Raw genomic sequence first — 27008 nt, 5'->3', positions numbered from 1 at the left:
TCCATTTTTACTTCAAGGACGTTAGACCATCTCTGAACTTAACATTTACAAAGATTAAAAGTTTCTCACTTCAGAACTTTCATAAAAAGAAATAAAGATAGCTACAATTTAATGGGCAGTTACTATATTTAAAGCTACTATGCTAAACATTTTACAATTAACCTATTTAACAATCTATAAGATAGGTTAGATAGGTTTCATCACCCACATGTTATAGTCGTAGAATTCAGCCTTATGAATTAAATTTATTATGTGTAAATGCTAAGATATTTTTCTCGGTGGTAAAGAGTAAAATAAAAGCCCTTTCATGTGAAATCTGGCTAACTTCCAAGAAACACTTTTAATCATTCAAGCTTTATTTTATCCATGAAAGATAGCTTTGAGAACTGGTGAGGTACTAACACAAGACCCCAATCACTTCTGTTCTTCACAATTCCTTCATTGGTTATGCCTCCTACGTCTCTTTACAGAAACTCTTTGGAGTATTGTAAAAGTAAAGCCAACATGAGGAATGCAGACAATTCAGTAGCTCCATCTCTTTTTTCTCATTACTGATTTTTCTTAAAAAGCTGTTTTTTAAAAAACATATTTCACATGTATAGGCATAGAGCTCAATAAATAACTGCTATTATGCATTCTGCTAATTCACTTACCAATCAGCTAAACAAAGAGTAAGAACTATAGCCTTCAGTGATTAAAAAGTGAATATTAAATATTTCAATTTCTAGCTATGCATTAAATGATATATCTTGAAATCCTCTCACTACAAAATGTCTACTGGATGAAACATAAAAAGCAGCATTAAATATATGGCTGAGTTTATAAGACAACATGAGAATTCCTCTGGGGTTTGAAACCAAACTTGAGCAGCAATATCTGGTGGAAATCACACATTGAAGCTGCCATCTTACGTGCACCTAGCAATCCTAGGTGGTCTAGAGGTTTGATTTTAGTAGCCGTGCCCTCTGGGAACAGGAGACCAAGCTTTGGACCTATGTAGTGTGGGTAGGTGAATCAGAGAACATTGCATGAAACCAGGAATCACATAGATTAAACTCTTGGAGAAATAGGAAACAAGAAATAAATATCAAATTTGTCATGACAGCTTACATGCAAAGAAACATGCTTTTCTCATTGTTGGCTCTTGGTAGAGGAATAGAAACCTATCCCTAAGAGTTCTTGGCCACAGGTTGGTCTTAGTGGAGGTTGGGTGCCCAGTCTTCAAGGATGGAAAAATCTAAGCAAGAATTTAAATGAAATGGATCTATGTTGGTGGCATGCCCAAGTTCCCAAGAATCAATGTATATTCTTTCTGGAAGAATATACTCTTAACTCAGTACACAAAGAACTACTGGATCTAAAGTTCTAGGGAACATAAGCCAACATTAAAAAACACAAATGTATGAGGAAAAAAGCTACTATAGGCATTAGTTTTCAGAAACAAAAAGAGCAGAAGCAGACATATAAATGCCTCATTTATTGGAGTAATCAGATATAGACTATACAGTAAATACATCTAATATGTTTTAAAACTAAGAGAGGGATAAAAAATGAGCAAGGATCAGAAACTTGAAAAAGATCTAACAGGTATGGAAGGAAACTAACAAAGCATCTAACAAGAAATTAAGAGTGTAATGATTGAAATTATATATGCAATGAAAGCTTTCATTAATGGTGGAGTAGCTTGCATTGGACTACCCTCTTGATAAGATTAATCATAACTGAAGGCATTGAAAATAAACAAAGAGTAGATATTCAAGCTTTATAAAAAGGAAACCATGCTGGGTGAGATCCACATTAAAACAGCTGTTATACAGCTGTTCACTTCAGGACATTCTTCAGTGTATAAGGAATGGGGAATAAACCTTTAGTTAAAATTGTACCTCATGGTAAATTAGTGAGCATTTTTTATCAGGTTGTGAACAAGACAAGAATATCTCCTCGTATCACTTGTATTTAACATTGTAGTAGAGGTCTTAGCAAATTAAGTAAACTAAGAAAGATAAATGAAACCCCCAAAGATTATAAAGGAAGAAGTTACCTGTTTTTATTTTCAATGTGAATTTTTATTTAGAAAAGTGTGAAGACTCTACCCAAGAGGTACTAGAAACAAGAGGTAAGTTAAGTATGATTATAGGTACAAAGTAATATACAAATATAAATTCCGCTTTTATATACCAGCAATAAAAATTTATAAGTGAAATAAAATAACCTTCATAACACTAAAAATTATAAAATAATTTTGAGTAAATTTAATATGTAAAAAGTATGAGACCTCTACATTAAAACTAACAAAATATCACTGAAAAAAACTAAATGGCAAGATATACTATGTTCATGGATCAGATAATTCAATATTTGATAAGCTATTCTCCTCAAATTGATCTAAGATTCAATATTACTGCATTAAAAATTTGAGCAGCCATTTTTAAAGAAATGGAGACATTTATTCTAAAATTTACATAGAAATGAAAAATGATTAGAAGAAACTTTGAAAAAGAACAAAATTAAAGAATGGATACTATAAATATCAAGACTATGAAGCTAGAGTAATCAAGGCAGTATGATATGGGTATAGGAAAAGACAAATAACTCAATCTAATAGAATAAAGTCCAGAAATAAACATGTACAGTCAGCAAAAGAATTGTTTCAAAAAGCATTACTGAAACAACTGGATATCCATATGTGGAAAAAAATTAACCTAAATCCCACCACAAAGCGTATACAAAAATTAATTCTAGATGAATCTTAGACCTGTAAATCACTTAGACATAAACATAGGGTAACATTTTCACAATTTGAGTAGGCTAATACTTCTTAGAATACAAATATTTGCAATATATATTTACATGACAAAAGTCTTATATGTAGAATATGTAAAGAACTCCTACAAATCACTAATAAAAAGACAAATCAATTTTTTAAAATGGTCAACATCTTAACCACTTCACAGTGGCTGGCAAGGTGGCCAAATAGGAACAGCTGTGGTCTGCAGCTCAATGCAGAAGGCAGGTGATTTCTGCATTTTCAGCTGAGATACCTAGCTCATCTCACTGGTACTGGTTAGACAGTGGGTGAGCTGAAGCAGGGTGGAGCGTCACCTCACCTGGGAAGCACAAGGGGTTGGGGAAGTCCCTCCCCTATCCAGGGGAAGCCATGAGGGACTGTGCTGTGAGGAATGGTGAATTGCGGCCCCAGATACTGAGCTTTTCCCATGGCCTTCGCAATCCACAGACCAGGAGATTCCCTTGGGTCCCCACATCATCAGGGCCCTGAGTTTCAAGCACAAAACTGGGTGGCCATTTGGGCAGACACTGAGCTAGCTGTGGGAGTTTTTTTTTCTCATACACCAGTGGCATTTGGAATGCAAGTGAGACAGAACCATGCACTCCCCTGGAAAGGGAGCCAAGTGGTCTAGCTCAGTGGATCCCACCCCCACAGAGACAAGCAACCTAAGATTCACTGGTTTGAAATTCTCCCTGCCAGCACAGCAGTCTGAAGTCAACCTGGGATGCTCGAGCTTGGTGAGGGAAGGGACATCCACCATTACTGAGGCTTGAGCAGGCAGTTTTACCCTCACGGTGTAAACAAAGCCTCTGGGAAGTTCAAACTTGGTGGAGCCTGCCGCAGCTCAGCAAAACCACTATAGCCAGACTGCCTCTCTAGATTTCCCCTTTCTGGGCAGGGCATCTATGAAAGAAAGGTAGCAGTCCCAGTGAGGGGTTCATAGATAAAACTCCCATCTCCCTGGAACAGAGCACCTGGGGTAAGGGGTAGCTGTGGGTGCAGCTTCAGCAGACTTAAACATTCCTGCCTGCCGGCTCTGAAGAGAGGAGTGGATCTCCCAGCACAGAGCTCGAGCTCTGTTAAGGGACAGACTGCCTCCTCAAGTGGGTCCCTGACCCTTTCTCCTCCTGACTGAGAGACACCTCCCAGCAGATACCTCATACAGGAGAGCTCCAGCTGGCATCTGGCAGGTGCTCCTATGGGATGAAGCTTCCAGAGGAAAGAACAGGCAGCAATCTTTGCTGTTCTGTAGCCTCACCTGGTGATACAAAGGCAAACAGGGTCTGGAGTGAACCTCCAGCAAACTCTGGCAGACCTGAAATAGAGGGGCCTGTTAGAAGGAAAACTAACAAAACAAACAGAAAGGAATAGCATCAACATCAACGAAAAGGACTTCCACACAAAAACCCCATCCAAAGGTCACAAACATCTAATACCAAAGGTAGATACATCCATGAAGATGAGGAAAAAACAGCACAAAAAGGCTGAAAATTCCAAAAACCAGAATGCCTCTACTCCTCCAAAAGATCACAACTCCTCACCACCAAGGGAACAAATTGGTGGGGGAAGATTTTGACGAATTGACAGAGGTAGGCTTCAGAAGGTGGATAATAACAAACTCCTCTGAACTAAAGGAGCACGTTTTAACCCAATGCAAAGACTATAAGAACATTGAAAAAAGATTAGAGGAATTTCTAACTGGAATAACCAGCTTAGAGAAGAGCATATATGACCTTATGGAGCTGAAAAACAGCACAAGAACTTTGTGAAGCATACACAAATATCAATAGCTGAATCGATCAAGCAGAAGAAAGGATATCACAGATTGAAGATCAACTTAATGAAATAAAGCATGAAGACAAGATTAAAGAAAAAAGAATGAACAAAGACTCCAAAAAATATGGGACTATGTGAAAAGACCAAACCTGAAAGTGCCTATAGCTGAAAGTGTATAGCTGAAAGTGTCACTATACCTGAAAGTGATGGAGAGAATGGAACCAAGTTGGAAAAAACTCTTCAGGGTATTATCTAGGAGAACTTCTCCAACCTACAACAACCAAATTCAAGAAAAACACAGAACACCACAAAGATACTCCTTGAGGAGAGCAACCGCAAGACACATAATCAGCAGATTCACCAAGGTTGAAATGAAGGAAAAAATGTTAAGGGCAGCCAGAGAGAAAGGTCAGGTTACCAACAAAGGGAAGCCCATCAGACTAACAGTGTATCTCTCTACAGAAACCCTACAAGTCAGAAGAGAGTGGGGGCCAAAATTCAACATTCTTAACGAAAAGAATTTTCAACCCAGAATTTCATATCCAGCCAAATTAAGCTTCAGAAGCTAAGGAGAAATAAAATCCTTCACAGAGAAGCAAATGCTGAAAGATTTTGTCACTACCAGGCCTGCCTTACAAGAGCTCCTGAAGGAAGCATTAAATATGGAAAGGAAAAACAGGTACCAGCCACTGCAAAAGCATTCCAAATTGTAGAGAACATCGACACTATGAAGAAACCACATCAACTATTGAGCAAAATAAGCAGCCATCATCATAATGACAGGATCAAATTCACACATTACATTTAACCTTAAATGTAAACACGCTAAATGACGCAGTTAAAAGACACAGACTGGCAATTAGGAGACAGTCAAGATGCATTGGTGTGCTGTTTTCAGGAGACCCATCTCACATGCAGAGACACACGTAGGCTCGAAATATAGGGGTGGAGGAATATTTACCAAGCAAATGGAAAGCAAAAGAATGCAGAGGTTGCAATCTTAGTCTCTGATAAAACAGACTTTAAACCAACAAAAGTCAAAAAAGACAAAGAAGGCTATTACATAATGGTAAAGGTATCAATGCAACCAGAAGAGCTGACTATCCTAAATATATATGCACCCAGTACAGGAGAGCCCAGATTCATAAAGCAAGTTCTTAGAGACCTACAAAGAGACATAGACTCCTACACAATAATAGTGGGAGACTTTAACACTCCTCTGTCAACATTAGATCAACGAGACAGAAAATTAACAAGGATATTCAGGAATTGATGTCAGCTCTGGACCAAGCGGACCTAATAGATATCTACAGAACTCTCCACTGCAAATCAACAGAATATACATTCTTCTCAGCACCACATCACACTTATTCCAAAATTGACCACATAATTGGAAATAAAACACTCCTCAGTAAATGCAAAGGAAGGGAAATCCTCACAGTCTCTCAGAGCACAGTGCAATCAAATTAGAACTCAGGATTAAGAAACTCAATCAAAACTGCACAACTACATGGAAACTGAACAACCTGCTCCTGAATGACTACCGGGTAAATAACAAAATTAAGGCAGCAATAAATAAGCTATTTGAAACCAATGAGAACAAAGACACAACATACCAGAATTTCTGGGACACAGCTATAGCAGTGTTTAGAGGGGAATTTATAGCACTAAATGCCCACAGGAGAAAGTGAGAAAGATCTAAAATCGACACCCTAACATCACAATTAAAAGAACTAGAGAAGCAAGAGCAAACAAATTCAAAAGCTAACAGAAAACAAGAAAGAATTAAGATTAGAGCAGAACTGAAGAAGGTAGAGGCATGAAAAACCCTTCAAAAAATCAATGAATCTAGGAGCTGGTTTCTTGAAATGATTTACAAAATAGACCACTAGCCAGACTAATAAAGAAGAAAAGAGAGAAGAATCCAATAGACACAATAAAAAATGATAAAGGGGATATCACCACTGATCCCACAGAAATACAAACTACCATCAGAGAATACTATAAACACCTCTATGCAAATAAACTAGAAAATCTAGCAGTGGATAAATTCTTGAACACATACACCCTCCCAAGACTAAACCAGGAAGAAGTCGAATCCCTGAATAGATGAATAACAAGTTCAGAAATTGAGGCAGTAATTAATAGCCTACCAACCAAAAAAAGCCCAAGACCAGATGGATTCACAGCCGAATTATAACAGAGGTACAAATACGAGCTGGTACCACTCCTTCTGAAACTATTCCAAACAATAGAAAAAGAGGAACTTCTCCCTAATTCATTTTATGAGGCAAACATCATCCTGATACCAAAATCTGGCAGAGACCCGACAAAAAAGGAAAATTTCAGGCTAATATCCCTGGTGAACATCGTTGTGAAAATCTTCAATAAGGTGCTGGCAAACCAAATCCAGCAGCACATAAAAAACCTTATCCACCATGATCAAGTCAGCTTCATCACTGGGATGCAAGGCTGGTTCAACATATGCAAAACAAAAAATGTAATTCATTAGATAAAGAGAACCAATGACAAAAACCACATGATTATCTCAATAGATGCAGAAAAGGCCTTCGATAAAATTCAACACCCCTGTATGCTAAAAACTCTCAGTAAACTAGGCATTGATGGAACATATCTCAAAATAATAACAGCTATTTATAACTGACTCACAGCCTATATCCTACTGAATGGACAAAACCAGGAAGCATTCCCTTTGAAAACCGGCAGAAGACAAGGATGCCCTCACTCACCACTCCTATTCAACATAGTATTGGAAGTTCTGGCCAGGGCAATCAGGGAAGAAAAAGAAATAAAGCGTATTCAAATAGAAAGAGAGGAAGTCAAATTGTCTTTGTTTGCAGATGACATGATTGTATATTTAGAAAACCCCATCATCTCAGCCCTAAATCTCCTAAAGCTGATAAGCAACTTCAGCAAAGTCTCAGGATACAAAATCTATGTGTCAAAATTACAAGCATTCTTATACACCAATAACACACAGAGAGCCGAATCATGAGTGAACTCCTTTTCACAACTGCTGCAAAGAGAATAAAATACCTAGGAATACAACTTACAAGGGATGTGAAGGACCTTTTCAGGGAGAACTACAAACCACTGCTCAAGGAAATAAGAGAGAACACAAATAGAAAAATATTCCATGCTCATGGATAAGAAGAATCATTTATAGATTCAATGCTATCCCCATCAAGCTACCACTGACTTTCTTCACAGAATTAGAAAAAAAAAAACTACTTTAAATTTCATATGGAACCAAAAAAGAGCCTGTATAGCCAAGACAATTCTAAGCAAAAAGAACAAAGCTGAAGGTATCATAATACCTGACTTCAAACTATACTACAAGACTACAGTAACCAAAACAGCATGGTACTGGTCCCAAAACAGATATGTAGACCAATGGAACAGAACAGAGGCCTCAGAAATAACCCTACACCTCTAACACCATCTGATCTTTGACAAATGTGACACAAACAAGCAATGGGGAAAAGATTTCCTATTTAATAAATGGTGTTGGGAAAACTGCCTAGTCATATGCAGAAAACTGAAACTGGACCCCTTCCTTACACCTTATACAAAAATCAACTCAAGATGGATCAAAGACTTAAACATAAGACCTAGGACCATAAAAATCCTGGAAGAAAACTGGGGCAATACCATTCGGGACATAGACATGGACAAAGACTTCATGTCTAAAACACCAAAAGCAATGGCAACAAAAGCCAAAATTGACAAATAGGATCTAATTAAGCTAAAGAGCTTCTGCACAACAAAAGAAACTATCATCAGAGTGAACAGGCAATGTACAGAATGGGAGAAAATTTTTGCAATCTATCCATCTGACAAAGGACGAATATCCAGAATCTACAAAGTACTTAAACAAATTTACAAGAAAAAAAACAACCCCATCAAAAAGTGGGCAAAGAATATGAACAGACACTTCTCAAAAGAAGACATTTATGTAGCCAACAGACATGAAAAAATGCTCATCATCACTGGTCATTAGAGAAATGCAAATCAAAACCACAATGAGATATCGTCTCACGCCAGTTAGAAGGGCAATCATTAAGAAGTCTGGAAACAACAGATGTTGGAGAAGATGTGGAGAAATAGAAATGCTTTTACACTGTTGATGGGAGTGTAAATTAGTTCAACCATTGTGGAAGACAGTATGCTGATTCCTCAAGGATCTAGAACCAGAAATACCATTTGACCCAGCAATTCCATTACTCGGTATATACCCAAATGTTTATAAATCGTTCTACTATAAAGATACATGCACATGTATGTTTATTTCAGCACTATTCACAATAGCAAGACTTGGAACCAACTCGAATGCCCATCAATGATAGACTAGATAAAGGAAATATGACACATATACACCATGGAATACTATGCATAAAAATGGATGAGTTCATGTATTTTGCAGGGACATGGATGAAGCTGGAAACCATTCTCAGAAAATTAACACAGGAATAAAAAACCAGACACTGCATGTTCTCCCTCATAAGTGCAAGTTGAATGATGGAGAACACATGGACACAGGGAGGGGAACATCACACACCAGGGCCTGTTGGGGGTTGGGGGGTCTAGGGACGGAATAGCATTAAGAGAAATACCTCATGTAGATGATGGGTTGATGGGTGCAGCAAACCACCATGGCATGTGTATATGTATGTAACAAACCTGCATGTTCTGCACATGTATCCCAGAACTTAAAGTATGTATATATTTAAAAAAACAGTTCACAAAAGAAAATATAGAAATGGTCAGTAAGTCATGTCAGTAGTCATCAAGGAAATGCAAATTAAAACCATAGAGTTGCCATTTCATACCTACTTAAAAAGATTTATAATACCAAGTGTTGGTGAGGCTGTTCCCCTACATTTCTATTAGGAAAAGAAAATTGTAAACCATTTCAAAGAGTAGCTAGGCAGTTTTTCATAGAGTCAAACGTATACCTATTCTGTGACATGAAATTCCACTTTTTTGGTATTTATCTAGGTAAACTGAAATGTCTTCAAATATCTTGGCCACAAACTTTATAACAACTTTATTCCTAATAGCCCCCAAATTGGAAAAAGCCAAAATACCCATCATCAACTGAATGTATAAACATGTAGTAGTGCACTCAGCAATAGAATGGTGCTCACCAATAAAAAGGAACATGAATGCAGTTTTTAAACTGACAATCAAAGGAAGCCACACACAGAAGAGTACCTTCTGCATGATTCCATGCATCAAAGTTCTAGAACAGGTGGCAGACAAAAATACAATGGTTATCTCTGGGAAAAACATTTGACTGGAAAGGAGCTTGAGGGAATTTTTTGAAATAATGGGAATGCCTATATTTTGACAGTACAGTGGTTGCAGCTACATCAGTAGAATATGCATTAAAATTCAGTGAACTGTACACTAAAAATCTATAGATTTTATTGCTTATAAATCAATTTAAAAAACTATCATAAAGAGTGGGAGAAATGAAAAGAGTTGGAGAATAGAGTGGAGTCCTAGACAAAAATCATGTAGAGAATGAGGGAAAAGCAGTATTTAAGAAATAGTAACTAAAAAATTTCCAGAAATTAAAAATGACACCATTCATCAAGTAAAGGGACCCCAACAATTCTAAACTGGGATAAACAAGTTCCTATTTTACCTAACAAACCACTCCAAAATATAATAGCTTAAAACAACAGTAATCATTTATGATCTCAGGTTTCCATGGGTCAGGAATTTGGAAGTGATTTTGCTTGAGGTCTCTCAGGAAGTTACAGTCAGATGGTGTCGGGGGCTGCAGTCACCTGGAGGCTCAGAGACCCATTAGATTAGAGGAACCGAATGCAAGGTGACTCCCTCGTGTGCTGCAAGCTGATGCTGGCTGTTAGTTGGGTGCCTTAATTCTTCTCCAGGTGGGCCTCTTCCTGGGACCAATTGAATAACTCATGGCAGCTGGCTTCCCTCAGGGTGGGTCACCCAAGAGACAATGAAAAAGCTACAAAGCTTTTGGAAGACCTGCTCTTGAAAGTCACACACTAGCACTTCCAGTGTGTTCTGTTGGCTAAACAGGGTCTGCTCTTATTCACTGTGGGATGAGACGCTTCAGAATAGCAAAAGGATATCACAGATGTTTGCTATTGTAGTAGTGAAAGTACAAAACAAAAACAAACATAAAGTCTTAAGAGCTATCCCAAGGAGAAAAGATAGTTTATATGTAAAGGAATAAAAATTAAGCTTTCCGTTGACATCTCAACAGCAACAATAGAAGCTAGAATGCAGAATTTAAAGTTCTGAAAAAAAGTAAATGAAAGACTTGAGTTACATGTCCAGGGAAACTGTCTTTCAGAAAGGATGAAATAAAGACATTTTCAGACAAAGATAAAGGGTGTTTATTTCTACATACAAAGGATATGCTTAAGAGAGAAGAAAAATGATCCCTGATGAAGGATCTGATACGCTACAAGGAGTGGTGACCATAAAGAAATGGTAAACATGTTACCTTGTTAAAAAGTTATGGCATAAAGTAATAATTATTCCAATAGATAGTATTAAAATTTTAAAAATGTGAAATAACTGAACAACAGTAGCATGGAAACTGAGAGTGGGTATAATTGGAATTAAAATAGAAGGATAAAATTCTTTTTTTGAGAAAATGTTATTTTAAAAGAGGGCTGCAAAAGAGAAACAGAAAATCCAAAAATAATCAAAGACAAAGCATAAATTAAGGAAATAGAAAAGAAATCCAGTATATGTAAATGGACTTAACTCTCCAGGTAAAAAAACTATTGTCAAATACATTTAAAAACTAAAAACTGGCCAGGCACGATGGCTCACGCCTGTAATCCCAGTAATTTAGGAGGTCGAGGCGGGCGGATCACGAGGTCAGGAGATCGAGACCATCCTGGCTAACGCAGTGAAACCCCATCTCTACTAGAAATACAAAAAAATAGCCAGCTGTGGCGGCGGGCGCCTGTAGTCCCAGCTCCTTGGGAGGCTGAGGCAGGAGAATGACTTGAACCCGGGAGGCGGAGCTTGCAGTGGGCCGAGATCTCCCCACTGCACTCCAGCCTGGGAGACAGAGCAAGACTCTGTCTAAAAAAAAAAAAATTTTTTTAAATTAAAAAAAATTTAAAAAATCACCTATGTGATGTTTACAAGAGATATGCTTAAAATATGAGGATGCACAAAGGTTGGAATTAAAAGGGTGGAATTCCTAAAGATAAATGGGGTTACCACATGATCATGAAAGGCTGATTTCACCAAAGTGATATAAAAATCCTAATATTCTATTTACCTAATAAAATGCTTCAAAAATAAAAATAAAAGGAATTTGGCAGATAAGGACACATGAGCAATTGCAGAAATTTTAATATATGTTCCTCAGAAATTGGTAGAACATTTAGATCCAAAATCACTAAAGCTTTAGAAGATGTATAAAACACAAATAATACACTTCATCTAATGGGCTTGTAGAATATTGTTCCCAATAGGTGGAGAATACACATTAACAAAATTTGATCATATACTGGGACATTAAGCAAGTTTCATGAAGTAGCAAAAATGGGAATTGATTGGGCTGGCAGCCTAGCCAGAGCTGTTTTTGCTGAGGCTCCTGAACAGACTGCAGTGGGATGGAGTCTGGAAAGGGTGGCCTAGGGTGGGGTGTGCCCTGTGGCAGTACAACAGGACTTCCATCTGGGTGATGGACACTGTGAGCAGTCCAGTTTTAAATACAGTGTCTTATAAGAATGACTTTGGTCTCATTCTACAAATTCTGGTAAGTGGCATTTTCATCCTCCTTCATCAATTCTTGGCAATATCTATGAGGGGTCAGATACCTAAGGGAGGCAAGTAAGGGAAAGTTTGCTTGTCTGTGTGTTTTTTCAGCAGAGGAAAACCAGGGAAAGCCCAGAAAAAAAGGCCTAAATAAGAGGAGAAAAGTCTGGGTTTGGAAGTGTGTCTTTGGAGTCTGTAGTGGTGTGTCCTTTCTTAATAATTATAGATGATGAGTTTGTGGTGAGGGATTAAGACCTCATTCTACTCTTATTCCTTAGTCATGATTGAGATTGTCAGCCTGATTTTTTTTCCAAAATGAATCTCACCTGGGTTCAAGCTGTTTTTAATCAGAAATCACACTGAGTGGAGATTAAATAACTAAAGGACCATCATTATATCTTAACTGCCCATCAGAGAATTTCCTATATCTTACTCCGCTTTTCAGGCCAAGAAGAGCTGATGAAGGTTAAGAACCTTTCTTCTGGTTGTAGTGAATGAATCCACAACAATGTTAACATTAGAACAATACTTAAAGGATTTAAAAGAAAGCCCACTTTATTCTCAACCTATGCAGCATTTATATAATAGCTAGCCTTTTTTTGCGATTCTTCAGGAGAAAACTTGGTTTTACTCTAACAAGTAATAATCCAATAAATCTCAGCTGCTGCTCATCAATAAATGTCCTAGATGAATGCATGTGAGTAATGCATCTCAGCTAAAATTCAGAGCCTGCCCACATGATTTTGCACAGGATGTGTTAACAGAGCAACTTAATCTTACTTATATTGAGTATAAGAAAATACAATACAAGACATATTAAATGTTGATATTATTGCCTGACTATCATCTATCTGCCTCTTTATACTGATAGCCCTATAATGGCAAACTATGCTAGGGTGTTTACTGCTGAACTTAGCATGTTACTTAGCATATAAGAATGAATGAAACCAAAAGTTATTTGAAAAGATCAATAAAATCAATAAGTCTCTATCCAGATTAAGAAAAAAAGCATGAAAGAGTAAAGATATAAATTACTAATATCAGAAATGAAAGAGGGCACATGGATTCCACAGATTTCATGGATATGGATTCTGCATATTCCATGGATATTAAAATGATAATAAAAGGATGCTATGAACAACTCTGTCTACAAATTTGATGACCTAGATGAAATGGACTAATTCCTTGAAAGACACAATCTGTCAAAAGTCACACAAGAGGAACAGGCAATCTGAATAGGCCTTTATCTATTAAAGAAGTTGAATCAATAATTAATAACCTTCTAGAACAAAAAGAACCAGGCTTAGATGGGTTTACTGGTGAATTCCAGCAAACATTCATCTAAGAAATTATACTGATTCTCTACCATGTCTTTCAGAAGATAAAGCAGAAGGAATACTCCATAACTGATTTTATGAGGCCATTATTACCCTGATACCAGAAGCAGACATAGACATTCCAGGAAAAAAAAAAAAAACAACAAAACTACGCACCAATATCTCCCATGAACATAGATGCAGAAGCTCCCAGCAAAATATTGACAAATAGAATCCAACAATGTATACAAAGGATTATATACCACAACCAAGTAAAATTTATTCCAGGTATTCAAGACTGGTTCAATATTTGAAAGTCAATGAATGTAATCCATTACACCAGCAGACTGAAAAGAAAAGCATTATATTATCATATCAATAAATGCAGAAAAGCCATTTGACAAAGACGAATACTCATCCATGATAACTCTTAGTAAACTAGGAACAGAGGAGAACTTTCTCAACATGATAAAGAATACCTACAAAAAGTCTACAGCTCACATCATACCTAATGGTGAGAAATCAGAAACTTTTCCACTAAGATCAGGAACAAGGCAAGGATGTCTTCTCTTACCACTCTTTTTCAGTATCACACTGGAAGTCCTAGTTAATGCAGCAAGACAAGGAAATACAGGGTATATGGATTTGGAAGAAAGAAATAAAAGCCTTTGCTCACAGATGATATGATTATCTATGTAGAAAATCTTAAAGAATCAACAACAACAACAACAAATCTCATGGAACTAAAAAGCACTTACAGCAAGGTTGCAGGATACAAGGCTAACATGCAAAAATCAATCACTTTCCTATATACTAGCAATGAACAAGTAGAATTTGCAGTTAAAAACACTAGACCATTTACATTAGTATGCACAAAACGAAATAGGTTTAAATGTAACAAAATATATGTAAGATCTATGAGGAAAACTACAACATTTTGATGAAAGATATGGAAAAAAACTAAAATAAATGGAGAGTATTCCATGTTCATGAATTGAAAGACTCAGTATTGCTAAAATAAAATCTTCAGCCAAATTAAATGTAAAGGAATTTAATTGATCAATGGGTGATTCATGAATTGGGCGGCCCCAGAATCACAGCAGATTCAGGGAGACTCCCAGGGGTGCCTCATGGTCAGAACAAATGTACAGACAAAAAAAGGGAAGTGACATACAGAAATTGGAAGGTACAGAAACAGCTGGATTGGTTACAGGTTGGTATTTTCCTTATTTGAACACAGTTTGAACATTCAGCAGTGTATGAGTAGTTGAAGTATGGCTTCTGGGATTGGCTAAGACTCAGCTATTGTTACAGGGGCATGCTCCTAAGTTAGGTTTTCAATCTTGTTTACCTACTAGGTTAGGTTGCAGTTTGTCCACAAGGACTCAAATATAGAAATATGGAGTCCTTCTCAGGCCACATTTAGTTCCCTTTGACAATATCCTTAAGATGTCAGTTCTTCCCAACTTGATCTATAAATTCAATTCAATTTCAATCAAAATCTCATCAGGTTATTTTGTGTACAGTAAGAAACTCATTCTAAAGTTTATAGGTGGAGGCAAGAGGCCCAGAATAGCCAATGTAACATTGAAGGAAAACAGAGTTGGAGGACTGACACTTCCCAATGTCAAGACATACTATAAAGCTACCATACTGAAGACAGTGTGGAATTGACAAAAGGAAAGACAAATAGATCCATGGAACAAAATATAGAACCCAAAAGTAGATCCATGTAAACATAGTCAATTGATGTTTGACAAATAAGCAAAGCAATACATAAAGCAAAGATAGTCTTTTCAGCAAATACTGTTGGAACAATGAGACATCCAGATGCTAAAAAGTAAATCTAGATACAGACCATGTACCCTTCATGAAAATTAACTCAAAATGGATCAAAGACCTAAATATATAATGCAAAACAATAAAACTCCTAGAAGATAACATAGGAAGAATACTTTGAATATGGCAATGACTTTTTAGATACAACACCAAAGGCATGATCCATGAGAGAAATAATTGACAAACTGGACTTCATTGAAATTAAAAGCTTCTTGGCTGTGCCCAGTGACACATACCTGTAATCCTAGCACTTTGAGAAGCCAAGGTGGATGGATCACTTGAGCTCAGGAGTTTGAGAGCAGCCTGAGCAACATGGTGAAACCCCATCTCTACAAAAACCACAAAAAATTAGCTGGGCATGGTGGCTCACACCTGTAGTCCCAGCTACTTGGGAGGCTAAGGTAGGAGGACTGCCTGAGACCAGGAGGTTGTGGCTGCATTGAGCAGAGATCATGCCACTGCACTCCAGCCTGGGTGAAAGAGTGAGACCCTGTCTCAAAACAAACAAACAAACAAACCGAACAAAAACTTCTGCTCTGTGAAAGACTGTTAAGAGAATTAGAAGACAAGCTACTGACCGGGAGAAAATATTTGCAAGAAACATACTTGATAAAGGATTGTTATAAAAATATATAAAATGCTTTAAACCATAAGAAAACAACTCAATTGAATAATCAGCAAAAGATCTGAAGAGATACCTCACCACAGAAGATATACACATCTCAAATAAGCATATGAAAGGTGTTCAAAATCATAAGTCTTTAGGGGATTGCAAATCAAAGCAATGAGATACCGCTACACACCTATTAGAGTGGTTAAATTCTAGAACACTGGCAACACCAAACGCTGATAGGAATGCAAATGGTACAGCCACTTTAACAGGCAGTTTGGAGGTTTCTTGCATAACTACTCATACCTTTACCATATGATCCAACAATCATGTTTTTTGATATTCATGGAAAGTAGTTGAAAACTTCTGTTTACACAAAAAACTATACACAGAAGTTTATATAGCAGCTTTAATCATAACTGCCAAAACTTGGAAGCAGCCACAGTATCCTTCAGAAGGTGAATGGGTAAACAGTGCTAAATCCAGACAATGGAGCATTTTTCAGTGCTAAAAGGAAATGACTTATCAAGCCATGAAAAGACATGGAAAAACAAAATATATATTATTAAGTGGAAGAAGCCAATCTAAAAAGGTTACATACTTCATTATTCCAACTAAATGACATTTTGTAAAAGGCAAAAATATTGGAGACAGCAAAAAGATTAGTGGTTGGTGGGGTTTGGGGCAGGGGAGAATAAATGAATAGGCAGGACACAGGATTTTTAGGAGAGTGAAAATACTCTGCATGGTACAGTAACAGTGGATACCTGCCATTATACATTTGTCCAAATCCATAAAATATGCAACACCAAGAGTGAATCTTTATGTGACAGGTAGACTTTGGGTGTTCATGATGTATCAATATAAATCCATCAGTTGTATCAAGTGTTTCACTCTGGTGAGGGATGTTGATAATGGGGAAAGCTATAATATATGGAAGCAGGAATTATACAGGAAATCTCTGTGTCATTCCTTTCCATTTCACTGATTGCTCTAAAAAAGTGAAGTCTTAAAAATTTTACTAAATCACCACTTTACCAGATTAAATGAGAAAAACATTATATAACTACCTTAATAGATGCTGAGAAAATTTTAACATATTTCTACATTCAGTTATGATAAAATATCTTAGCAAACTGTGAAGAAAAATAATTTTATTAACCTAATGAAACCTTACAAAATTTAGGGCAAACATTGTACATAATTATGAAACATTAGAAGTATACCACTGACTTTTGAGAGTCGGTGGTATAAGCACTTCTATTTGGTATTTTACAGGAGGTCCCAATGCAGCAAACTATGAATAAAATTAAAAGATGGATTGAAAAGTGAACAATAAAACCTTCCAGGTGATACAATTAAATCTATGGAAATCCAAAATGTAACAAGAGGCCAGGCACAGTGCCTGTAATCCCAGCACTTTGGGACACCTCAGGAGGGAGTTGACACCTCAGGAGTTCAAGACCAGCCTGGGCAACATGGTGAAACCCCATCTCTACAAAAAATATAAAAATCAGCTGGGTGTGGTTGTGCACTCCCGTAGCTTCGCTTACTCGGGAGGCTGAGGTGGGAGGATTGCTTGAGCCCAGGAGGTTGAGGCTGCAGTGAGCCACGATCATGCCACTGCACTCCAGCCTGGGTGACTGAGTGAGACCCTGTCTCAAAATAAATAAATAAATAAATAAATAAATAAATAAATAAATAAATAAATAAAAACATGGTAAATAGATAGCCTACAGGATGGGAGAAAATTTTTGCAAACTAGGCATCTGACAAAAGTCTAACATCCAGAATCTATAAGAAACTTAAACAAATTGACAAGAAAAAAACATCCCATTTAAAAGTTGGGAAGGGACATGAACAGATGCTTCTCAAAAGAAGACATACATGTGGCAAACAAGCATATGAAAAAATGCTCAACATCACTAATCATGGGAGAAGTGCAAATAAAAACCACAGTGGGATACTATCTCAAACCAGTCGTAATGGCTAACATTACAAAATCAAAAAATAGCAGATACTGGCAAGGTTTCAGAGAAAAGGGAACACTTACGCTGCTGAGGGGATTGTAAATTAGTTCAGCTATTGTGGAAAGCCGTGTGGTGATTTCTCAAAGAGCTTAAAATCATCATGCAACCCAACAGTCTCATTATTGGATATATACCAAAAGGCATATAAATCATTCTACCGTAAAGACCCATGCACACATATGTTCATTACAGCACTATTCACAGTAGTAAAAACATGGAATCAACCTAAATCCACATCAACAGTAAAGAAAATGTTGTACATATATAACATGGAATACTACACAACCATAGAAAATAATGAAATCATGTACTTTGCAGCAACATGGTTGGAACTGGAGGCCATTATTCTAAGAGAACTAACACAGGAACAGAAAACCAAATACTGCATGTTCTCTCTTAGAAGTAGGAGCTAAACATTGAGTACATATGGACACAAAGAAGGGAATAATAGACACCAGGACCTACTTGAGGGTGGAGGATAACAGGAGGGAGAGGATTAAAAAACTACCTATCAGGACTATGCTTATTACCTGGATGATGAGATAATCTGTACACCAAACCCTGTGACGTACAATTTACTTATATAACAAACCTGCACATGTACCCATGGACCTAAAATAAAAGTTATAAAAAAGAATCAGGTAGAGAGTTTAGTATAGTTGTGGGTGTAAGATTAATAATGCAACAACTTAGTGTATTTTTAAATGCCAGAAACATAGTTGATACATAGGCATAAAAATGCCATTTACAAAAAGCATGGAAATATGTATCTAGAGCTAACTCTAACAAAAGTGTGTAAGAGCTTTATTGAGAAACATAAAAATTTATGGAAAGATGTTTAAAAGACCTAAATTGATAGGTAATATGGATTTTTCTCTCTTCTGGGTACAGAGCTAGACAGCATATCTCAGACTTTTTCTGGTTAGTTGTGACCTTGTGGCATAGTTCTAAATAGTGAAATGTGAGCAAAAGTGATGTTTACCACTATCAGACCTAAAGTGTAAAAATTGTTTGCAGCTGATCTTTATGCACTCTTTCTGGCTTGTTAATGAACATAGCCAGTTGGAAGTTGACAGAGCCCTAAGATGGAAGAACCCTGCATTTCTGAATCACTCCTCAGCTACAGATTAAATACACTTCCAATGGAAATTCCAGCAGAACTTTTTGTGAAGCTTGGCAAACTGATTCTAAAACTTATGTAGAATAACCAAGGGCCAAAAATAGCCAAGACATTTCTGAAGATAAACAAGGAGAACAGTGTGGAAATAAATTGCTCCCTCAGATATGAGAACTAATTATAATGCTATAGCTCAAACTATTAGTGGAGGAGAGGCAAGTTAAGACCACAGTAATTTTATAATCACAGGTGGCAAAAAATAAAAAGTTTATATTACTAAATGATGGTGAAGACGTAGAGCAGTCAGAACTCTTATACAAAGGGGTGGCAATATCACACAATCCCTTTGGAAAATAATTTGGCAATATCTAGTAAAGCTGAAGAAACCATGTCTTTGACCCAGACTTTTTACTCTTGTATACATTTCTACTACGTAACCTAGAAAATCATGTTAATAGAAGCATTTTTGCAATAATACATGATTGGAAATAACACACATGTCCACCAAAAGCAAAATGGACAAAAATCATGCTATGTTAATCCAATAGTGTTATAATGCAGCAGTGAAAATAAGTGGACTATATAGGGTATAGATTAAATTGACAAATATAAATTTTCAGTAAAAAAGACCATTTGCCCAAGATCAAATTCATTAAGATTTATCTAAAATTTAAAAAAACTGTTAAGTATTTAAGGATATTAGATTTGTGGTTAAATTAGAAATCAATGCAAGCAAATGATGAACACAAAAGTCAGGGTAATGGGACCTTTGGGCAATGAGCAAGAGGACACTGTGGGAGGAAGACAGAAGGCTTCGGTGTTGCTTCTGTTTAGTTATTAAACTGTTGGTAGGTGCAGGGGTGTTTTATTCTCATGCTTTATAACCCTTTATATGTCACATTATTTTATATGTATCGATTATTTTTTAAATTGAAAATTAAAAATAATCACCAACTGGAACCATATTTTTATTGCCAGATCATTATTAGCCAGACCATTATTAGCTGTACTTGACAGTTAAGTTTTTCTCACCAATGTGCTAAACACATATTGTTGCTTCTCACTTAAACGCCTTCTACTTCCTCATCAATTTATATAGTAAGAAGGTTCCCTTTGAACCTGGTTCAAATTTTACTACAGACAAGTCTCCATGATCTTCCTAAACCTCATTATGTCTTAATAAAACTGACGTTAATGATTATTTCTTCATTCAATTTTTTTTTTCACCAAACACAGGTTGAACATTTGTGTTGCAAAGGCTGTAGGGGTACAAAATGTATAGGATAAATTGCCTTTTCGAAGGAGCTAGATTTATTCACAACTAGACACCACTGGCATCAGGGATGTAATTCTGAAATATAAAAAGTGTTACAGAACCTCACAGGAGAAAGGAATTGGTTCTGTAAATTCAAGTGAGACTTCAAAGAAGTGGTGGCATATGAGATGAGCCTCAAAAAATATTTCCAGTTTGTCCTGGGGTGTGCAAGTCTTCCCTTCATCTCACCCACCTTCTAGTAAATACTCTTAGATATTTCAGCTGAATCTGTACACCAAACATGAAGAGTGGGTCATTACTTGGAAAGACTCATTCATCGCAGATCTTAGCCTCTTTCATTTTCACTTCCTCTTAGTCGAACCCATCCATTGTTGCCTCTTTTAGTGGATGGACGTCAGTAGCAGAAAGACATTAAATCAACTTTGGTTATTGGTAGACAGAATAAACAGATTCCATTTTAACCTTGTCTAGACTTGGGTAAAGGAAGTACACTAAAAATGCCACATAAATATTTTTTTGGAATGGCATGTCACCATGAATCATCTGGTTTAATTAGACTAGTCATTTTGTGTCCATTTTTATGTGACCAAGAGAACCAATATCTGACAAATTTACTGACCCAGAGAGAAACTTCTGGGAAAGAGTTCATACTTACTGGATACCAGCTCCAGCAAGCCACAATGCAAATTTTTCTATTTCTGAATGATGCAATCATCAGTGCAGATTTAGAATCATTTTAAAACCTTCTAGTTTATTAAAATCTTCGGAGATGATGTTTTCAGCATGATGTAAGCCATCGTTAGTAATGAGAATTTAATAGAGACAAGGGCAAACCTGTGTACAACTTCCTCAGGTTCTCTTCTTGAAACCTCAGTTTTGCTAGTAGAATTTGAAAAAAACAAGGGGGAGTGTTGTCTATTCTCTTGTCTCCTAGATTGATCCTTTTAAAACATGTCAGGCCATGCCATACCCCTTCTGTTAATCTTACTGTGATTTCCTAGAAAAGAAAAAACTCTGAAGTTGTTTCTGTGTTTTGCAAACCCACAGTGCCCTCACTTCTTGCCTCTCTTCCTCTCTTATCCATTTTTGCCCAGCCATGCTGGCCTTCTTGGCAGTTCTTGATCCTACCATTCGTAATTCCATCTCAGGCCTTTTCACTGGCTCTTCCTTTCGGCAGCATGACTGCTGCTCAGATACTTATACAGTGCTTTCTTTCTTATCTCATGGAGATTTCTACTCAAATCTGCTCAAATGCTACCTCCCCAGTGAGTCTTTTTGGTATATAGTGGTACTCAATAAATATTTATTGAGTTATTTATTAACCTTTCTTGTCTAGAAGAGCTGAGATGAAAAAAAGACAGGCTTTCTTGTGGTATCCATGGTGGTACAAGACAGACATAGCGTGATTATTATAGAAAATACACAACACTTGATGAAGAAGATTTGGGGCCTTCTATATTAGGCACATGTTTTAGATAGGTCTTAGTGTCCAGTTCCCACTGACAAAACAGATTAGACCAAAGTCGATATGATCAAAGGAGATAAAGAAAGTGATACGTTTACATCAGTCTTAAAATTTTAATGTAAGTATTGCCATCTCTTTAGGCCAATATGAAAATATTACAAAAACTAAACCAGAAATTCAAATGGAAATATACCACTTTCAGAGCTAGAGAAATTCTCCTGAATAGCTAGTGAGTTTCCAGTGATCCTTACAAGGAAAACTTAAATGCAATTTAAAAAGAAATGAGTTGAAAGGCTGTTATAAAGCAACAGATTAGAATATTTTCATATATGTGTACATACAAATGCCATTACAAACATTACTTTCTTGCCTTTTAAATTTCGTTCTTTGTAAAATTAGCTAGGATTTTCATATTGGTTCTTTCTCTGAGGAATACGTTGAAGTGCTAGTCTCAGCTGGTTACAAATTTTAATTTTGTGATATCCCCAACCACACAGTAGATATAATCACTGTGAGTCATTCTGTGTGGATGAAAAAATCAGCACAAGCCCACTTCAAATTAGATTGTTTAAATTCCTTTTTTCCAATAGGAAAATCCTTGCTGTTGTGTGATAAACACTAAAAGGAATCATTAAAATGGTAAATTTCTAAGGGCTTTATTTAAGGTAAATTAAGATTTTAAATACCAATATTTGAATAAATAAATAGGGGCTGGATTTTATAGTTCAATGACTCATACTTTTTTAGATGAGGGCTTATTTTGATATGTGAACCTTGTTTATTTTTTAGCCAAGATTGTTGCTGTATTATTGAGAGAGGCTATGTGAAATGTGCATGTTGAAGCCCAGGAACAATTTGTGTGACTGTTTATTTGAGGAAGGTGGAGGATAGTTTTATTAGAAGAATATCTGTATATATTGGAGATGAAAAGTATTTGCTAAATACGCCTGGGAAAGAAAACCAACTGTGTTTTGAAGGGAAGGATTTCATCATGTACACTGCCTCGATTCAATGAGGGGCCCTTCTGTAGCTCCAGCTTTTTTTCTGTCTATTCTGTGCACGGAGTTCTTTGAATAGGGCCTCAGAGAAGAGGAAAGGTCTGTTTTGCGAAAACAGAGGATGATAGCACTGATTCATTACCCTGGGAGAGTTCCTAATCCTCAGTCAGAGCCAAGCTCAGATGTCACCTCCTAATAACATCTTCCCCAACCATCATCTCCCTAATGTTCTCGATATATATGCTTTTTGCCCTCTGAGTTTATACTTTGTTCAATTATATCATGTATAACATGATATAATATTAATCATGTATGTGTACATTTTGCTCATGCACTGAACGTCTCAAAGTTAACTGTGAATCTATAGGCCTAGCACAAAGCCTGACCTTGACTGAGTGCTGAATGTATGTTTTCAGAATAAATAAGTTAATGTAGATGCTACCCACCACTCGCCTTCCTGAGAGAGACAAAAAGTGTATAGAACCCAGACAAAGTTGGCATGAGATTACCTTGACTTTGCTTTGGACTGCCAAAATGTGTAGGGTGCAGACATTGTGTATAATGATTTTTAAAGACTGTCCAGACTTTTAAGCCCCCCTTCTCAGCAGTAGTCCATTTCCCAAACTCTCAATTTTGTTATTATTTTTACATTCATGATGGAGCTTTACTTGCACAGGTGTTCATCACTTCTTCCTTGTCTCTTCTTCCCAAAGAATACCATCTTTCAATTAAACATGTGTTTAGACCTGCTTACTCTGCGCTTCAAAGTTGTTGTTATGGCTCCCCTTTGTCCATTCGTCTTATCCTCTAGGGGTCGTGGGCAGAGAGGTATGTGCATGGAACTTTCCCCAGTTCAACTAGATACACATCTGACTCTGCAAAGGAATACACGAGGTGGTCGCTCTCTCTCTCTCTCTCTCTCTCTCTCTCTCTCTCTCTCTCTCTCTGTGTGTGTGTGTGTGTGTGTGTGTGTGTGTGTGTGTTTGTGTTTATATGTGCGTGTATGGTATAAAAGGAAGGGTGGGGTGTAGAAAGCAGATTTCAGAGGTAAGTGGGAGACTTAAAGAGGAGCATGAGTTTTGTGGTTTCTACACAATTTCTTTGCTGTTCTTTACCAGGTTGACTTTGGATTTGCGAAGAAAATAGGGTCTGGACAGAAAACATGGACATTCTGTGGGACTCCAGAATATGTAGCTCCTGAAGTCATTCTCAACAAAGGACATGACTTCAGTGTGGATTTCTGGTCACTGGGAATTCTAGTGTATGAGCTTCTAACGGGCAAGTATGTACCTTCAAGTTTTATGCAGCCACCTCTTCAGAGAAATGCAAAAATAACCTAACTAGTGATAAAGTGTATATTATACTTTAAGAGTATAACATTTTGAAAATGTTTTTGATTAAGTATGATACCTTTTTCTTATGACATTTTTTCACATACAGTGAACTTGCTGGTTTATAACATAAAGAAAATATTCAGAAAGGCAAAGGAAAGGAATATAGAATTGCTGTGGTCTACCTAACATGGCAAGACCTATTACTGTAGATAACAAGTTAAGTATGAAGGTTTTAATAATTCAGCATAAGAATAAGAGAAGGAATGAGAAGTTGTGGCTGTATTATTATTTCGTCTTTTTTGTGTAATGGAGAAAATAGCAATTTTAGTTCAGTTAAATCCATTGATCAATTAAACTAAATTTATCCATCTTCCCAACATATCATTAACCGGAAATGCTAGAACAAAGCCCCATTTCTGGATTTAAATTTTAATCCTCTTGTCAGCTGCTTTCTAGAGGTGCTAATGAACAGAGACAGGACACTGCAGGGGTTTTAGCAGTGAAAATTGGATTGTCATTCCCAAAGAGATTAAAGAACTGTATTAATGAATCCAGGATCTCAAATATTTAATGCACATACACACATTATGCACCTATGCAAACACACATACACAGGCTATATGTGATATTACCTCACATTTGTAAAGTACTTTACATTTTACAAAGCACTTACATGTGTATTATATAGTTTAGTTTTCACAAACTTGTGTGGAAGATAAGTCAGGAATTTTTATTATGATTATTTTATGATTTACATTTTTATTATGATTATTTTATAATTTACAGTTTATAGATTAGAAAACCAGGTGAGAGAGCTACCTGTCCAAGATCAGTGACATAATACTAGATCTTCTGACTAAACATGACACACTTTCCTTCTGTATGTGTTTATTATATAATGCATGGGCATGCATACACACACAATTCAAATCAATTTTCTTTCTGATTTTCTAGCTCCATTTCTGGTTAACTGATTTGATCATCCTTATAACCCTTTATAACAAAATATTCTCAGTCTTAATTTCAGAGAGGATTTGCATCTGGGATGGTTTAAGAAATACTAGAACGAGTCTATTGGTGAAGATACAAGTCTTAACACGTAATTTACGAAAAGAGTTTCATAGAACCTTCTTAAACTGTTTACACTAAAATTTCAGTGTTAGACTATCTGTGGCTACATTTTACACCTTTGTCCACATGCATTGAGCAAACAAATATGAAAGATCATTTTACGTTATCTGTAATCATTTTCAAATATTCATCACTTACGATTCTGAAGGAAGGAAGAGAAAATATTCAGTCATTCAGAGAAAAGTTGTTTAAGGGCTTGGGCACAATGAATTCTATTTCAAAAATTTGTTTCTCTGGAAAATTTGTCAGCTGCATTTGTAAGAGATACATGATGGCTTCTGTAGGTAATCAGATATATATCTTGGTTTTCACCAGCTGGAATAACATGTTAGAAGGAGTAGGTCATAAAGAAGTTGAGAAATTGTTTTGTTTCGTTTGTTGAGACACAGTGTCACTTTATCACCCAGGCTGCAATGCAGTGGTGTGATCACTGGTCACTGCAGCCTCCACCTTCTGGGCTCAAGCAATCCTCCTGCTTCATCCTCCAGAGTAGATGGCACTACAGTCACATGCCACCATGCCCAGATAATTTTTAAATTTTTTTGCAGAAATGGGATCTTTATGTTACCCAGGCTGGTCTCAAGCTCCTGGGCTCAAGCAGTCCACTCACCTCAACTTTCAAAAGTACTGAGATTACAAGTGTGAGCCATCACACTAGGCCAAGAAATTGTTTTTGTAACGATTGTTTTGTTTGACCTGTAAATGATTTTCTGGGTAGGGCATGAGAACGGTTAACTTTAAATGCCCTGAACTCCAGAGCATAGGAGGGAAATGAAAATAAAAAACAAAACAAAAAAACAAAACCAATAGTGTAAATATGTAAGTTGAATAGATCATACAATGTTTTTGGTTTCCTGCCTCATTCTCTTTACAAGCGAAATATAGTTTAGTAAAAGTTGGTACACTGACTCTTGTTTATTACCTAGAGTGGGAAAGCTCAGCAACACAAGGTCTCCAGCATGACTAATATATAGCAAAGTAGTTCATGAAAGGCATCTTTAATTTTCAAAAATTAAATGGCATAATAGAATAAATACGAAAGTGTTTTTATTATTTATTTATTTTTGAAATGGAGTCTCGCTTTGTTGCCCAGGCTGGAGTGCAGTGAGGCAATCTCAGCTCACTGCAGCCTCTGCCTCCCGAGTTCAAGTGATTCTCCTGCCTCAGCCTCCTGAGTAGCTGGGATTATAGGTGCCCACCACCATGCCCGGCTAATTTTTGTATTTTTGGTAGAGACAGGGTTTTGTCATGTTGGCCAGGCTGGTCTCGAACTTCTAACCTCAGGTGATCCTCCTGCCTCATCCTCCCAAAGTGCTAGGATTACAGGCGTGAGCCACCGTGCCCAGCCTTGAAAGTGTTTTTAAAAGCAAAGTGTATGAGTTAAAATGTTATCCAAATTCAGTGGCCAATTCTCAGTCTTTGTTTACCACTCTTAGCAGTATTAGCAATATTAAACTAGTGAGATGATTTTCTAGGATATATCCAGTATTTAAAAAAAATACTCTTGGGCAGGTGTAGTGACACATGCCTGTAATCCCAG

At 36.7% G+C, this 27008-nt stretch overlaps 1 protein-coding gene across 3 annotated transcripts in view; it reads left to right on the top strand.

The window, feature by feature from the left end:
- Positions 1-27008, top strand: part of PRKG2 (protein kinase cGMP-dependent 2) — a 122638-nt gene that overhangs the window by 78257 nt on the left and 17373 nt on the right. For all 3 annotated transcript variants that reach the window (XM_050790131.1, XM_050790129.1, XM_050790130.1), the window contains exon 15: positions 24122-24285. In XM_050790131.1, coding sequence (XP_050646088.1) covers positions 24122-24285 — 164 coding nt within the window. The remainder of the gene's footprint in view (positions 1-24121; positions 24286-27008) is intronic.

This window comes from Macaca thibetana, chromosome 5, assembly GCF_024542745.1.
Source record: "Macaca thibetana thibetana isolate TM-01 chromosome 5, ASM2454274v1, whole genome shotgun sequence".
Lineage (NCBI taxonomy): Eukaryota > Metazoa > Chordata > Mammalia > Primates > Cercopithecidae > Macaca > Macaca thibetana.
This window is presented reverse-complemented; position numbering and strand designations above follow the sequence as displayed.